Source organism: Chiloscyllium plagiosum, unplaced genomic scaffold (genome assembly GCF_037043375.1).
Source record: "Chiloscyllium plagiosum isolate Xiang-an unplaced genomic scaffold, Cpla_swu_hap1 HiC_scaffold_2, whole genome shotgun sequence".
Lineage (NCBI taxonomy): Eukaryota > Metazoa > Chordata > Chondrichthyes > Orectolobiformes > Hemiscylliidae > Chiloscyllium > Chiloscyllium plagiosum.
This window is the reverse complement of record NW_028270140.1, coordinates 34,709,415-34,723,137: the sequence shown is the minus strand read 5'-3', so window position 1 is coordinate 34,723,137 and position 13,723 is coordinate 34,709,415. Positions and strand designations below refer to the sequence as shown.

At 41.7% G+C, this 13,723-nt stretch overlaps 1 protein-coding gene across 2 annotated transcripts in view; it reads left to right on the top strand.

The window, feature by feature from the left end:
* svep1 (sushi, von Willebrand factor type A, EGF and pentraxin domain containing 1) overlaps window positions 1-13,723 on the top strand; it is a 241,255-nt gene that overhangs the window by 218,746 nt on the left and 8,786 nt on the right. For both annotated transcript variants that reach the window (XM_043716221.2, XM_043716218.2), the window contains one exon: window positions 13,249-13,344. In XM_043716221.2, the coding sequence (XP_043572156.2) occupies window positions 13,249-13,344 (96 nt within the window). The remainder of the gene's footprint in view (window positions 1-13,248; window positions 13,345-13,723) is intronic.

Below are 13,723 nucleotides of genomic sequence, written 5' to 3'. Positions count from 1 at the left end.
CTTATGTAGAATGTAAAAGAGAAAATGCAGAAAGTATACAACAGGTTCTTCGGTGTAAACTGTAAAGACAGATTACTGTTCCAAATTTTGGTAAATCATTTGCCTTTTTTTTAACCCACTCGTGGGCATCACTGGATGGCCAGCACTTACTGTCCATCCCCAGTTGCCCTGGTGGTGTCAAGCTGCCTCCTGGAACTGTTATAGTCCACATGCTGCCTGGTGCCCCACAACACTGTTAGGGAAGGAATTCCAGGATGTTGATCCAGCAAAAGTGAAGGAACGGAGATACATTTCCAAGTCAGGATGGTGAGTGGCTTGGAGGGGAAGTTGAAGGTGAAGGGGTTCCCATATATCTGCTGTTCTTGTCCATCTGGATGGAAGTGGCCGTGGGTTTGGGAGTCTGAGGATCATTTGGAGAATTTCTGCAGCGCATCTTGTAGATAATGCATGTATTGCTACTGATCCTTGGTGGAAGTGACTTGTTGTCTGAGGAAACATTGCCAATCAGGCAGGCTGCTTAGTTCTGGATGGTGTCAAGCTTCTTGAGTGTTGTTGGAGCTGCACCTGTCCAGGCAAATGGGGGGTTTACCATCACACTCCTAACCTGTGCTTAGAGGAGTCAGGAGATAATACTTGCTATAGTATTTCTAGCACCTAACCTGGTCTTGTGGCCACTGTATGCATGTTGTGAGTCCAGTTGAGTTTCTAGTCAATGGTAACCCTAAGGATGTTCAAAGTTAAAAATCACACAACACCAGGTTATAGTCCAACAGGTTTAATTGGAAGCACACTAGCTTTCGGAGCGACGCTTCTGACAATCACCTGATGAAGGAGCGACGTTCCGAAAGCTAGTGTACTTCCAATTAAACCTGTTGGACTATAACCTGGTGTTGTGTGAGTTTTAACTTTGTACACCCCAGTCCAACACTGGCATCTCTGAATCATGCCTAAGGATGTTGATAGTAAGGCATTTAGTGATGGTAATACCATTGAATGTCAAAGGATAGCATTTAGATTGTCTCCCATTGGAGTTGGTCTGTCAGGTATGAGAATGACTATGCAGATGCTGGAGATAAAAGTCAAGAGTGTGGTGCTGGAAAAGCACAGCAAGTCAGGCAGCATCCAAAGAGCAGAAGAATCGACATTTCAGGCAAAAGCCCTTCATCAGGAATGTGGCTGGGAGCCTAGGGGGTGGAGAGATAAATGGAAGGGGGTGAGGCTGGGAGGGAAGTAGCTGAGAGTACGATAGGTGAATGGAGGTGGGAGTAATGATGATAGGTCGGAGAGGAGGGTGGAGCTGATAAGTGGGAAGTAGAAGGTCATGAGGGCGGTACCGAGTTGGAAGGTTGGATCTGGGATAAGGTGGAGGGGATGAGAATGACTATGTCAGGCTCATGCTTGACTAGTCTGTTAGACAATTCCCAGATGGTAGTAAGGAGGATTTTACAGGATCAATAAGGCTACTTGTACCATTGTTATTTCCAGTGCCTAGGATAATACCAGGTGGTCCATTTGGTTTCCTTTCTTTGTTGAAACTTCATAGAGATTGATACAACTCAGCGGCTTGCTGGGCCATTTTAAAGTACAGATGAGAGTCAACCATATTGCTGTGGGTTTGCAGTCACATCTAGTCCAGACCAGGTGAGGATAGTGAGGTGTCTTCCCTTCTATTGGTGAACCAGCTGTGCTTTTCCTGACAATCAACAATGGTCATCATTAGATTCTTAATTCCTGATATTTATTCGATTCAAATTCCATCACCTGCCTTGACAGGACTTATTAGCTGAGTTTCTGGATTAAAAGTCTGAACAATAATATCACTAATGCCATTGCAAAGAACTGGCCTTTTTTGCTTTTTGCAATCAGTACTCTCAATACTTTCTATTTTCTTTCAGATTGCAATACTTTGTAGTTGCTGTATTATTTTGTTTTGACCAGTTAGGCTGATTGGGAACATGTGACTAAATATTAAGGCAAATACTGCATCTGATGGTGGTGCCTGCAGGAGTTGCCTAAAATAATGTCTTTTGGGAAGAGGAAGCCTCCCTCGTATAATAACAGCTTCTTCCCAACATTCAAAAAGAGGAATTTACATTTGGATACGCCCTTTTTCTGACTCCAGATGAAGCTTTGTTTGTTTGCTGCTGTAATGTAGGGAGCATGGCAACCAGTGTCTGCACAGCAAAATTCTGCAACAGGAACATGATCTTTTAGCAGCTATTGATTTGAGTGATAATTGTTGAACTGGGACACCAAGGTAAATTCCCCTTTTCTATTGCTCCTTTATTTTTTCAAGTCCATGTGAAAGGAGCAGTCTAGTTATCTGGAACGGTGGCAGTGGTACAGTGTAATGTCAATGGTTAAGTAATTCAGAGGCCCACGTGAATACTCTGAGGACATCAGATTAAATCAAATTAGATTCACATTGGTTCAAGCAATAAGGCTGGAATTAGTGAGTCTCAGTATTAATGACTGTGAAATCCACTGTGATTGACACTTAACTGCCCTATGAAATGTTCTAACATGCTAGTTCATACAAGGAAAAATAGAGATAGGTAGCTGTGGCAATTGGAACAAGGTCAGCCAGGTGGATCTCATAAAAAAGGAGTTCCCTGATTGGACCAGGTTAACAGCCCCAATCAGGGAGTCCTGGCTGATAGATATATACAAGAATGAGGGGTTCTGCTCATTCTAAGAGCCAGCTCTGAGCTAGCTGGGTCACTGTCATGTACTATGCACATGCAAATAAAGGGTGACTTGGTGATGGGATACCAGCCTTCATGGGGTTCCTTCAATGGAGACTAGAGTGGGATACACCTGCTGGAAGATAAGGTGAGAGCGATCAAAGGTGCCCCAGCTCCCATGTTTGTACTGAGCTTAGGTCTATCCATGGGTTGGTGAATCATTACAAAAAAATTATCCATAACCTGGCTGCCATCCTGGTACCCATACATCTGCTATGAAAAAGGTTTCACCTTGGAAATAATCTTGTAGAAAAGACATAGCTTTTAGGGAAGTGAAGATGAAGCTATCATCAAATAAGGTGTTGGCACACTACAATCCCCCCAAACAAGTTGCAGGACTGACATATGCCTCCCCATATGATATTGGAGTAGTGTTGGCTCACTGGTGACCCAGCAGAGATGAACAACTGATAGTGTCTGCTTCCTGGACTCTGACTAAACATTAAGGCAAATACTGCATCTGATGGTGGTGCCTGCAGGAGTTGACTAAAATAATGTCTTTTGGGAAGAGGAAGCCTCCCTCGTATAATAACAGCTTCTTCCCAACATTCAAAAAGAGGAATTTACATTTGGATACGCCCTTTTTCTGACTCCAGATGAAGCTTTGTTTGTTTGCTGCTGTAATGTAGGGAGCATGGCAACCAGTGTCTGCACAGCAAAATTCTGCAACAGGATCATGATCTTTTAGCAGCTATTGATTTGAGTGATAATTGTTGAACTGGGACACCAAGGTAAATTCCCCTTTTCTATTGCTCCTTTATTTTTTCAAGTCCATGTGAAAGGGGCAGTCTAGTTATCTGGAACGGTGGCAGTGGTACAGTGTAATGTCAATGGTTAAGTAATTCAGAGGCCCACGTGAACACTCTGAGGACATCAGATTAAATCAAATTAGATTCACATTGGTTCAAGCAATAAGGCTGGTATTAGTGAGTCTCAGTATTAATGACTGTGAAATCCTCTGTGATTGACACTTAACTGCCCTATGAAATGTTCTAACATGCTAGTTCATACAAGGAAAAATAGAGATAGGTAGCTGTGGCAATTGGAACAAGGTCAGCCAGGTGGATCTCATAAAAAAGGATAAGGTGAGAGCGATCAAAGGTGCCCCAGCTCCCATGTTTGTACTGAGCTTAGGTCTATCCATGGGTTGGTGAATCATTACAAAAAAATTATCCATAACCTGGCTGCCATCCTGGTACCCATACATCTGCTATGAAAAAGGTTTCACCTTGGAAATAATCTTGTAGAAAAGACATAGCTTTTAGGGAAGTGAAGATGAAGCTATCATCATCTAAGGTGTTGGCACACTACAATCCCTCCAAACAAGTTGCAGGACTGACATATGCCTCCCCATATGATATTGGAGTAGTGTTGGCTCACTGGTGACCCAGCAGAGATGAACAACTGATAGTGTCTGCTTCCTGGACTCTGACTAAACATTAAGGCAAATACTGCATCTGATGGTGGTGCCTGCAGGAGTTGACTAAAATAATGTCTTTTGGGAAGAGGAAGCCTCCCTCGTATAATAACAGCTTCTTCCCAACATTCAAAAAGAGGAATTTACATTTGGATACGCCCTTTTTCTGACTCCAGATGAAGCTTTGTTTGTTTGCTGCTGTAATGTAGGGAGCATGGCAACCAGTGTCTGCACAGCAAAATTCTGCAACAGGATCATGATCTTTTAGCAGCTATTGATTTGAGTGATAATTGTTGAACTGGGACACCAAGGTAAATTCCCCTTTTCTATTGCTCCTTTATTTTTTCAGGTCCATGTGAAAGGGGCAGTCTAGTTATCTGGAACGGTGGCAGTGGTACAGTGTAATGTCAATGGTTAAGTAATTCAGAGGCCCACGTGAACACTCTGAGGACATCAGATTAAATCAAATTAGATTCACATTGGTTCAAGCAATAAGGCTGGTATTAGTGAGTCTCAGTATTAATGACTGTGAAATCCTCTGTGATTGACACTTAACTGCCCTATGAAATGTTCTAACATGCTAGTTCATACAAGGAAAAATAGAGATAGGTAGCTGTGGCAATTGGAACAAGGTCAGCCAGGTGGATCTCATAAAAAAGGATAAGGTGAGAGCGATCAAAGGTGCCCCAGCTCCCATGTTTGTACTGAGCTTAGGTCTATCCATGGGTTGGTGAATCATTACAAAAAAATTATCCATAACCTGGCTGCCATCCTGGTACCCATACATCTGCTATGAAAAAGGTTTCACCTTGGAAATAATCTTGTAGAAAAGACATAGCTTTTAGGGAAGTGAAGATGAAGCTATCATCATCTAAGGTGTTGGCACACTACAATCCCTCCAAACAAGTTGCAGGACTGACATATGCCTCCCCATATGATATTGGAGTAGTGTTGGCTCACTGGTGACCCAGCAGAGATGAACAACTGATAGTGTCTGCTTCCTGGACTCTGACTAAACATTAAGGCAAATACTGCATCTGATGGTGGTGCCTGCAGGAGTTGACTAAAATAATGTCTTTTGGGAAGAGGAAGCCTCCCTCGTATAATAACAGCTTCTTCCCAACATTCAAAAAGAGGAATTTACATTTGGATACGCCCTTTTTCTGACTCCAGATGAAGCTTTGTTTGTTTGCTGCTGTAATGTAGGGAGCATGGCAACCAGTGTCTGCACAGCAAAATTCTGCAACAGGATCATGATCTTTTAGCAGCTATTGATTTGAGTGATAATTGTTGAACTGGGACACCAAGGTAAATTCCCCTTTTCTATTGCTCCTTTATTTTTTCAGGTCCATGTGAAAGGGGCAGTCTAGTTATCTGGAACGGTGGCAGTGGTACAGTGTAATGTCAATGGTTAAGTAATTCAGAGGCCCACGTGAACACTCTGAGGACATCAGATTAAATCAAATTAGATTCACATTGGTTCAAGCAATAAGGCTGGTATTAGTGAGTCTCAGTATTAATGACTGTGAAATCCTCTGTGATTGACACTTAACTGCCCTATGAAATGTTCTAACATGCTAGTTCATACAAGGAAAAATAGAGATAGGTAGCTGTGGCAATTGGAACAAGGTCAGCCAGGTGGATCTCATAAAAAAGGATAAGGTGAGAGCGATCAAAGGTGCCCCAGCTCCCATGTTTGTACTGAGCTTAGGTCTATCCATGGGTTGGTGAATCATTACAAAAAAATTATCCATAACCTGGCTGCCATCCTGGTACCCATACATCTGCTATGAAAAAGGTTTCACCTTGGAAATAATCTTGTAGAAAAGACATAGCTTTTAGGGAAGTGAAGATGAAGCTATCATCATCTAAGGTGTTGGCACACTACAATCCCTCCAAACAAGTTGCAGGACTGACATATGCCTCCCCATATGATATTGGAGTAGTGTTGGCTCACTGGTGACCCAGCAGAGATGAACAACTGATAGTGTCTGCTTCCTGGACTCTGACTAAACATTAAGGCAAATACTGCATCTGATGGTGGTGCCTGCAGGAGTTGACTAAAATAATGTCTTTTGGGAAGAGGAAGCCTCCCTCGTATAATAACAGCTTCTTCCCAACATTCAAAAAGAGGAATTTACATTTGGATACGCCCTTTTTCTGACTCCAGATGAAGCTTTGTTTGTTTGCTGCTGTAATGTAGGGAGCATGGCAACCAGTGTCTGCACAGCAAAATTCTGCAACAGGATCATGATCTTTTAGCAGCTATTGATTTGAGTGATAATTGTTGAACTGGGACACCAAGGTAAATTCCCCTTTTCTATTGCTCCTTTATTTTTTCAAGTCCATGTGAAAGGGGCAGTCTAGTTATCTGGAACGGTGGCAGTGGTACAGTGTAATGTCAATGGTTAAGTAATTCAGAGGCCCACGTGAACACTCTGAGGACATCAGATTAAATCAAATTAGATTCACATTGGTTCAAGCAATAAGGCTGGTATTAGTGAGTCTCAGTATTAATGACTGTGAAATCCTCTGTGATTGACACTTAACTGCCCTATGAAATGTTCTAACATGCTAGTTCATACAAGGAAAAATAGAGATAGGTAGCTGTGGCAATTGGAACAAGGTCAGCCAGGTGGATCTCATAAAAAAGGATAAGGTGAGAGCGATCAAAGGTGCCCCAGCTCCCATGTTTGTACTGAGCTTAGGTCTATCCATGGGTTGGTGAATCATTACAAAAAAATTATCCATAACCTGGCTGCCATCCTGGTACCCATACATCTGCTATGAAAAAGGTTTCACCTTGGAAATAATCTTGTAGAAAAGACATAGCTTTTAGGGAAGTGAAGATGAAGCTATCATCATCTAAGGTGTTGGCACACTACAATCCCTCCAAACAAGTTGCAGGACTGACATATGCCTCCCCATATGATATTGGAGTAGTGTTGGCTCACTGGTGACCCAGCAGAGATGAACAACTGATAGTGTCTGCTTCCTGGACTCTGACTAAACATTAAGGCAAATACTGCATCTGATGGTGGTGCCTGCAGGAGTTGACTAAAATAATGTCTTTTGGGAAGAGGAAGCCTCCCTCGTATAATAACAGCTTCTTCCCAACATTCAAAAAGAGGAATTTACATTTGGATACGCCCTTTTTCTGACTCCAGATGAAGCTTTGTTTGTTTGCTGCTGTAATGTAGGGAGCATGGCAACCAGTGTCTGCACAGCAAAATTCTGCAACAGGATCATGATCTTTTAGCAGCTATTGATTTGAGTGATAATTGTTGAACTGGGACACCAAGGTAAATTCCCCTTTTCTATTGCTCCTTTATTTTTTCAGGTCCATGTGAAAGGGGCAGTCTAGTTATCTGGAACGGTGGCAGTGGTACAGTGTAATGTCAATGGTTAAGTAATTCAGAGGCCCACGTGAACACTCTGAGGACATCAGATTAAATCAAATTAGATTCACATTGGTTCAAGCAATAAGGCTGGTATTAGTGAGTCTCAGTATTAATGACTGTGAAATCCTCTGTGATTGACACTTAACTGCCCTATGAAATGTTCTAACATGCTAGTTCATACAAGGAAAAATAGAGATAGGTAGCTGTGGCAATTGGAACAAGGTCAGCCAGGTGGATCTCATAAAAAAGGATAAGGTGAGAGCGATCAAAGGTGCCCCAGCTCCCATGTTTGTACTGAGCTTAGGTCTATCCATGGGTTGGTGAATCATTACAAAAAAATTATCCATAACCTGGCTGCCATCCTGGTACCCATACATCTGCTATGAAAAAGGTTTCACCTTGGAAATAATCTTGTAGAAAAGACATAGCTTTTAGGGAAGTGAAGATGAAGCTATCATCATCTAAGGTGTTGGCACACTACAATCCCTCCAAACAAGTTGCAGGACTGACATATGCCTCCCCATATGATATTGGAGTAGTGTTGGCTCACTGGTGACCCAGCAGAGATGAACAACCGATAGTGTCTGCTTCCTGGACTCTGACTAATGCCAATCGAAAATACACCTAGATAGAGAAGAAAGGTTTGGCCGTGATCATTGGTGTGAGAAAGTTCCATCAATACTTTTATGGATGTAATGTCTAATAATAACAGGTTGCAAACCCAGATCGGGCTACTTAAAGAGTACAGGGAAGTGCCACCCATAGCGCCAGGTCAAATTCTGCAGTGACCTCTTATTCTCAGTGCATACAATTACAAGTTGGAAAGGAGCCTACCATTAGAAAAGTTCATTCTGGTTTTAAACCTTCTGGACACCCTTCTGGTCACCAGTAACAATATCAGACTATGGACATGAAAAAATCCCATCCTCGCAAAACTAAAACAGCTGGTGGTGATGGGGGAAACAAAAGGGCCAACAGAACTGAAACCTTTCTGGACCCAGTGAGACCAAATCACCGTAGAGATGGCATATTATCATGAGGAGCAAGAGTAATTGTCCAAACAAAGATCACCATCAGATACAGGCTGAACTCCACCAGAGTCTTCTCAGGGTTTCCAAAATGAAGATGTTGACAAGAAGTTACATCTGGTGGCTAGGATTGGATGCTGACATTAATATGTTGGAGACACAATGCCCAGAGTGTGAACAAGTCAGAAAGTACTGCCAGCAGCTCCCCTACATTTGTGGGAATGGCCAGGTAAACCCTACACTGAGTTAAATGTTGACTATGCTGGTCCTTTCATGGACTCTGTGTTCTTAGTCATTGTGGATAACCATTTAAAGTGGTTGGACATGTAGACAGTTCATTTGTCAGACATAGGGATGATGACTGAAGAGCTGGGAGCATCTTTTGCAGTACACGGACGCCTGGAGGTGATGGTAACGGACAACGAATTTGAATATTGCAGGGAATTCAAATATTTCCTGAAGTCAACTGGCGTTAGCACATAAGGACAGCTCAATACCATCCATCGTCCAATGGTCAGGTGGAAAGAGCAGTGCAAACTTTTAAGGGAGGCTTAAAGAAATAGCCCGCAGCTTCACTTGATAACCAACAGTCCCAGTTCCTGTTTGGTTACAGGATCACACCTCACACCATTATAGGGTGAGCGCCAACAGAGTTTTAATGGTGAGAAGACTCTGCACCATGTTAGACCTGATCCTCCCAGACCTTTGGTTTTAGTGGGGGGGGGCAGTTGGTGGTTGGGGGTGAAACTGCATCAGGAACACCAACGTCAGACACAAGAATCCTCTAAGTGACAGAGGCGGTTTACTTCCGGGGAAGGTGCTTGGTGTAGAAACCACAGGAATAGCCTGCATGGGATGTGGCATGGTCAATGCAAGGTCCCATGACATACAAAGTTTGGGTGGGAGATTTGGTCCTGAACAAGCACATGGACTGTACTGAAAGCTGCAAACTCACAAAAAGGCAAACAGCAAAACATACACGGCCCCTCAGAACATCTAGGTTCTCCTCCTCCGCCTAGCATCAAAGAAACCTCTGAGGATAAGATGACCCAGCAGTGTCACAGTCATTATGCTGTTACTGTCTGAAGAAGATGAATATCTTCCAGAATATTCCATTCAAAAGAGATAGGCTACAGTCTGGTACATGTCGCCAGTATCTGAGGTAGAGTTGGAGGAACAGGACCCGATGCAGGAAAAGCCGAGGGAGTCTACAGGAAAAAGAATGTCTGAGGAATGGGGAGGGGGTGGTGCAATATAGTGATTGGAACAAGGATTGGCCATGAGGACCTTACAAAACATGAGTTCCCAGTTGGGGCTGTTAATCTGGTCCAATCAGAGAGCAGTGGCTGATAGAGATAAACAGAAATATCATGCGTTCTGTTCTCTCTGAGAGCTGGCTCTGAGGAAGCTGAACCAGTGCCAAGTAACATGCACATGTAAATACATGGTGACTTGGTAACAGGATACCAGCCTTCATGGAGTTATTTTAGCAGTAAATACTGACATCCCATCATTCACGGTCAAGAAGGAAGCGCAAGATGCATCGTTTGCCAGATGGCTAAATTCCTAATTCAGCAGTCAGCTTCCATTGCCCCTTGAAGGAAGAGAAAGGCTGCATTTATGTAGCACCCATCACAATCGGAAGATGTCCCAAAGCACTTCACAATCTCTTTTCCAGTCTAGAAACTGCCCTATGTGATAGCCAATTTGCACAAGCTGGTGTACTGGTAATGTCACTGAACCACTAATCCAGAATGCCAGGTTATTGTTCTGTGGGTAAGGGTTCAAATCTCACCATGACAAATGGTAAAATTTGAATTAAATTTCCAAAAAATCTGGAATTAAAATTAAACGAATGGTGACCATGTAATCACTATTAATTGGCTTGAAATCCCATCTAGTCTACTTATCTTTACCTGGCCTGGCCATGTGACCCTAGACTACGGCAATGTGGTTGACTTTTAATTGCCCTCTGGACAATTGGAGATGGTCATTAAATGCTGGCCTAGCCAGCGACATCTTCATCCCATGCCTTACTGATGAGGCAGTGCAGCAGCAGAGAAGGAAAGGAAGCAAATCCTGCCTGCACTCTGGAACCACTACTGTATGGAGGAACGTGCCCCACGTTTCTCAAGATCTGAGGTCAAGAATCAGGCTGTACAGTCCTTTGAAAATCTACAGCACAAACTCGAGGCTCTGAGTAGATGACATCCTCAAATTGAAGGATAGCAGACAACAATGATAACTTCTGAAGTGTAGCCAATGTTAAAATGTAGAAAATACAGCAGACAATTTACACAGATCAAAGTCCCACAAACAGTAAATATGATAGTCAGATTGTCAATTAGTGATGTTGGTTGAGGGATAAATTTTGGGTCAGCAAACCAAGGAGAAACTCCCTGCTTTTTATTTTAAATAGTGCTCTGGTATCTTTAAAATTCACCCAAGGAAGCAGGTATGGGCTCTATTTAATTCATCCAGAAGAAATGCAACTGCCAGTGCAGCATTCCCTTGATAATTCACTGGAATGTTTATGAGACTGGATGCTCAAATCGCTTGAACTTTAATCCACAGTTATCTCACTAAGAGGGGAAGTGCTACCAAAATAGCCATAGATAACATAAAACTGACCAAAGAGCTGGAAGAGCAACACTTGAATATTCTTTTAAAAAACAACTTTTGAGGTAAACTCCAATTCAGTAGTACTAAATAGATTTTGGCTACAATGAAGTCATGCCCAATACAATGTCTAATAAAATAAAATAGTTAATGTTTTCCTGACTCCCGTAATGCTGACCTCATTAAAATTCTGCTAAAGCCCTATTCTGCAATTTTTTCACTGATTATTGGGAGAAAATGAGATCCGTGTACAATCCGTGTAAAAGCACCTTAAATTTGGATAACCGTACCAAAATGCATAATGGGAATATTCTGAGACTAAACCATATATTAGGGCAGGTAGCCAATATCTTGGTCAAAGAAATAATTTTAGGGTGCATCTTAAAGACTCTTGACTGGCATAGCAAGCCATTTAGTTCAACAATAATTAGTTATGAGTAACAAACGTTAGGGACAGAAGAGGTGTAGATATTTAGCCATGATCACTCTAATTGTTATGAATGTATTGGACAGACCTGAGGAGCCAGTCAGTTTCATCTAACCTATCAATTTTCTAACTTAATACCCGCATGGTTCTTTCTTAAGTAAGCAGCCTGTCCATTCCAAGCAAGCTACAGAAAACAGCATCCAAGAACTTTACTTCAACAGCAAGGTTTAAGGGGAAATTCTGATTTAGGCAGTTGAATGCATATCATGCAGCCACCAAAGAGTGTATGCAGGAATCCAGAATTAAGGAAGTACAGAGATCTCCGAGGCTTGGGGTCATAGAGATGGACAGCATGGAAACAGACCCTTCAATCAACTCGTTCATGCCAACCAGATGTCCTATACTAATACAGTCCCATTTGCCAGAACTTGGCTCATATCCTGGTTTGTAGGAATAGAGACAATTACAGATAATTGTGAGAGATGAGAATGAATTTGAAAAAGGAACTGAAATCTGAATTCAGTACATTGCCAACCCATCCTTGTTTTATCCTCAGGGCTGGGACACTACTGTTGCCAAAGCAAGTGATACCTTGAAAACAAGGAACAATTTTTGCTGTCAAAAACCCATAATCACTTATCCTCACAGCAAGCCGTAATAGCTGAAGCTAATGAAGCCAAAGTCATAGTTGAAGTGCTATAATTTTGCAAAAGGTTTCTTTTGTTAGCCCTTTAAGCAAGATTACCAAATTATTGTCACTGTGATTCATAATTATCTAATCTGTTGTATTAAAATGTTGGAAGAACTTTACCATATGGTGAGTAATCCATTTTTAATAACTTGTTGAAATGAAAGAGAGCAGAAGCTGTGTAAATGTATTATAACGACAATAACAAAGATTAGTAATCTGGTAGCCGCAACTAGTGCTTTTGGGGCGTAGGTTAAATTCAAATGTACGTGGTGGAATTTAAATTCAATTAATTAATCTGAAATATGGAATTTCAATAATGATGACCACAACGACAATTATTGTTGATTTGTGTTTTTTAAAATAATCTGACAATGAAATTCCAGTCGTTACCAATTCTGGTCTGTACATGACTCCATTTCCACAGCAATGTAGTTGACTCTTGACTGGCCTAGCAAGCCAAATAGTTATGGGTAACAAATGTTATAGACAGAAAGGTTGCAGGCATGGGTGTGTGGAACAGGCCTGAGGAGCCAATCAGTTGGATCAATTTTGTAACTTTGTATTTTCATGGTTCTTTTTTAAGTCAGTGAACTCTGTTCATTCCAAGCAAAGTACAGAAAACAGCATCAAAGAATCATGTCTCAATGTCAAATTACTTTTATATCCAAGCTAAACATACATTCCTGAGGAAGGCAGTATTCATGTAGACTTTGTTTGGCACTGAGTTCTGGAAGCAGTGCTGTAAATCTGAAAATATTCCATTTGCACTAACCATGATATCTTGATCCACTCACTGCTGGTTTGGCAGCAAAAGCCTGAAATAATGAAACTCACAAATTTCATGACAAAATACTCACTGTATGGTGGTGATGTTTTGTGTTTTTTTAAATATAACATGCATCTTTATTCTCTTTATTCCAGCAATCTGCATTCTACCCTGTTTGAATGGGGGCCTCTGTTTAGCACCATATAAATGTGATTGCCCAACAGGGTGGACAGGCTCACGATGTCAGCGTGGTAAGGCAGCTTCCATCTGGTTCTAATGAATGTGTTGCATGACATTGGTGTCAGACATGAATGTCACATTTCAAAAGCAGGCTATTTGATCTATTGGCCCATGTTAGTCCTTCAATAAACTTATTCATTTCATTCCCACCTCCCAATTCCAGTTATTTCCCTGTAGCCCTATACATTTTGTTCCTTTTTAAGTAGTTATCCAATTGCTGTTTGAAAGTTACTTCTGATTCTGATTCACAACCAAACCAGAACAGTCAATTCAGGACACCACAACACTATTTCTCTTAATCTTCCCTTTGGCTTTTTTGTCAATGACTTTAAGTCTGGCTTTCTGCCAGTGAAAATAATTTCTCCGGTGGACCTTCCGATCCTTTTGTAC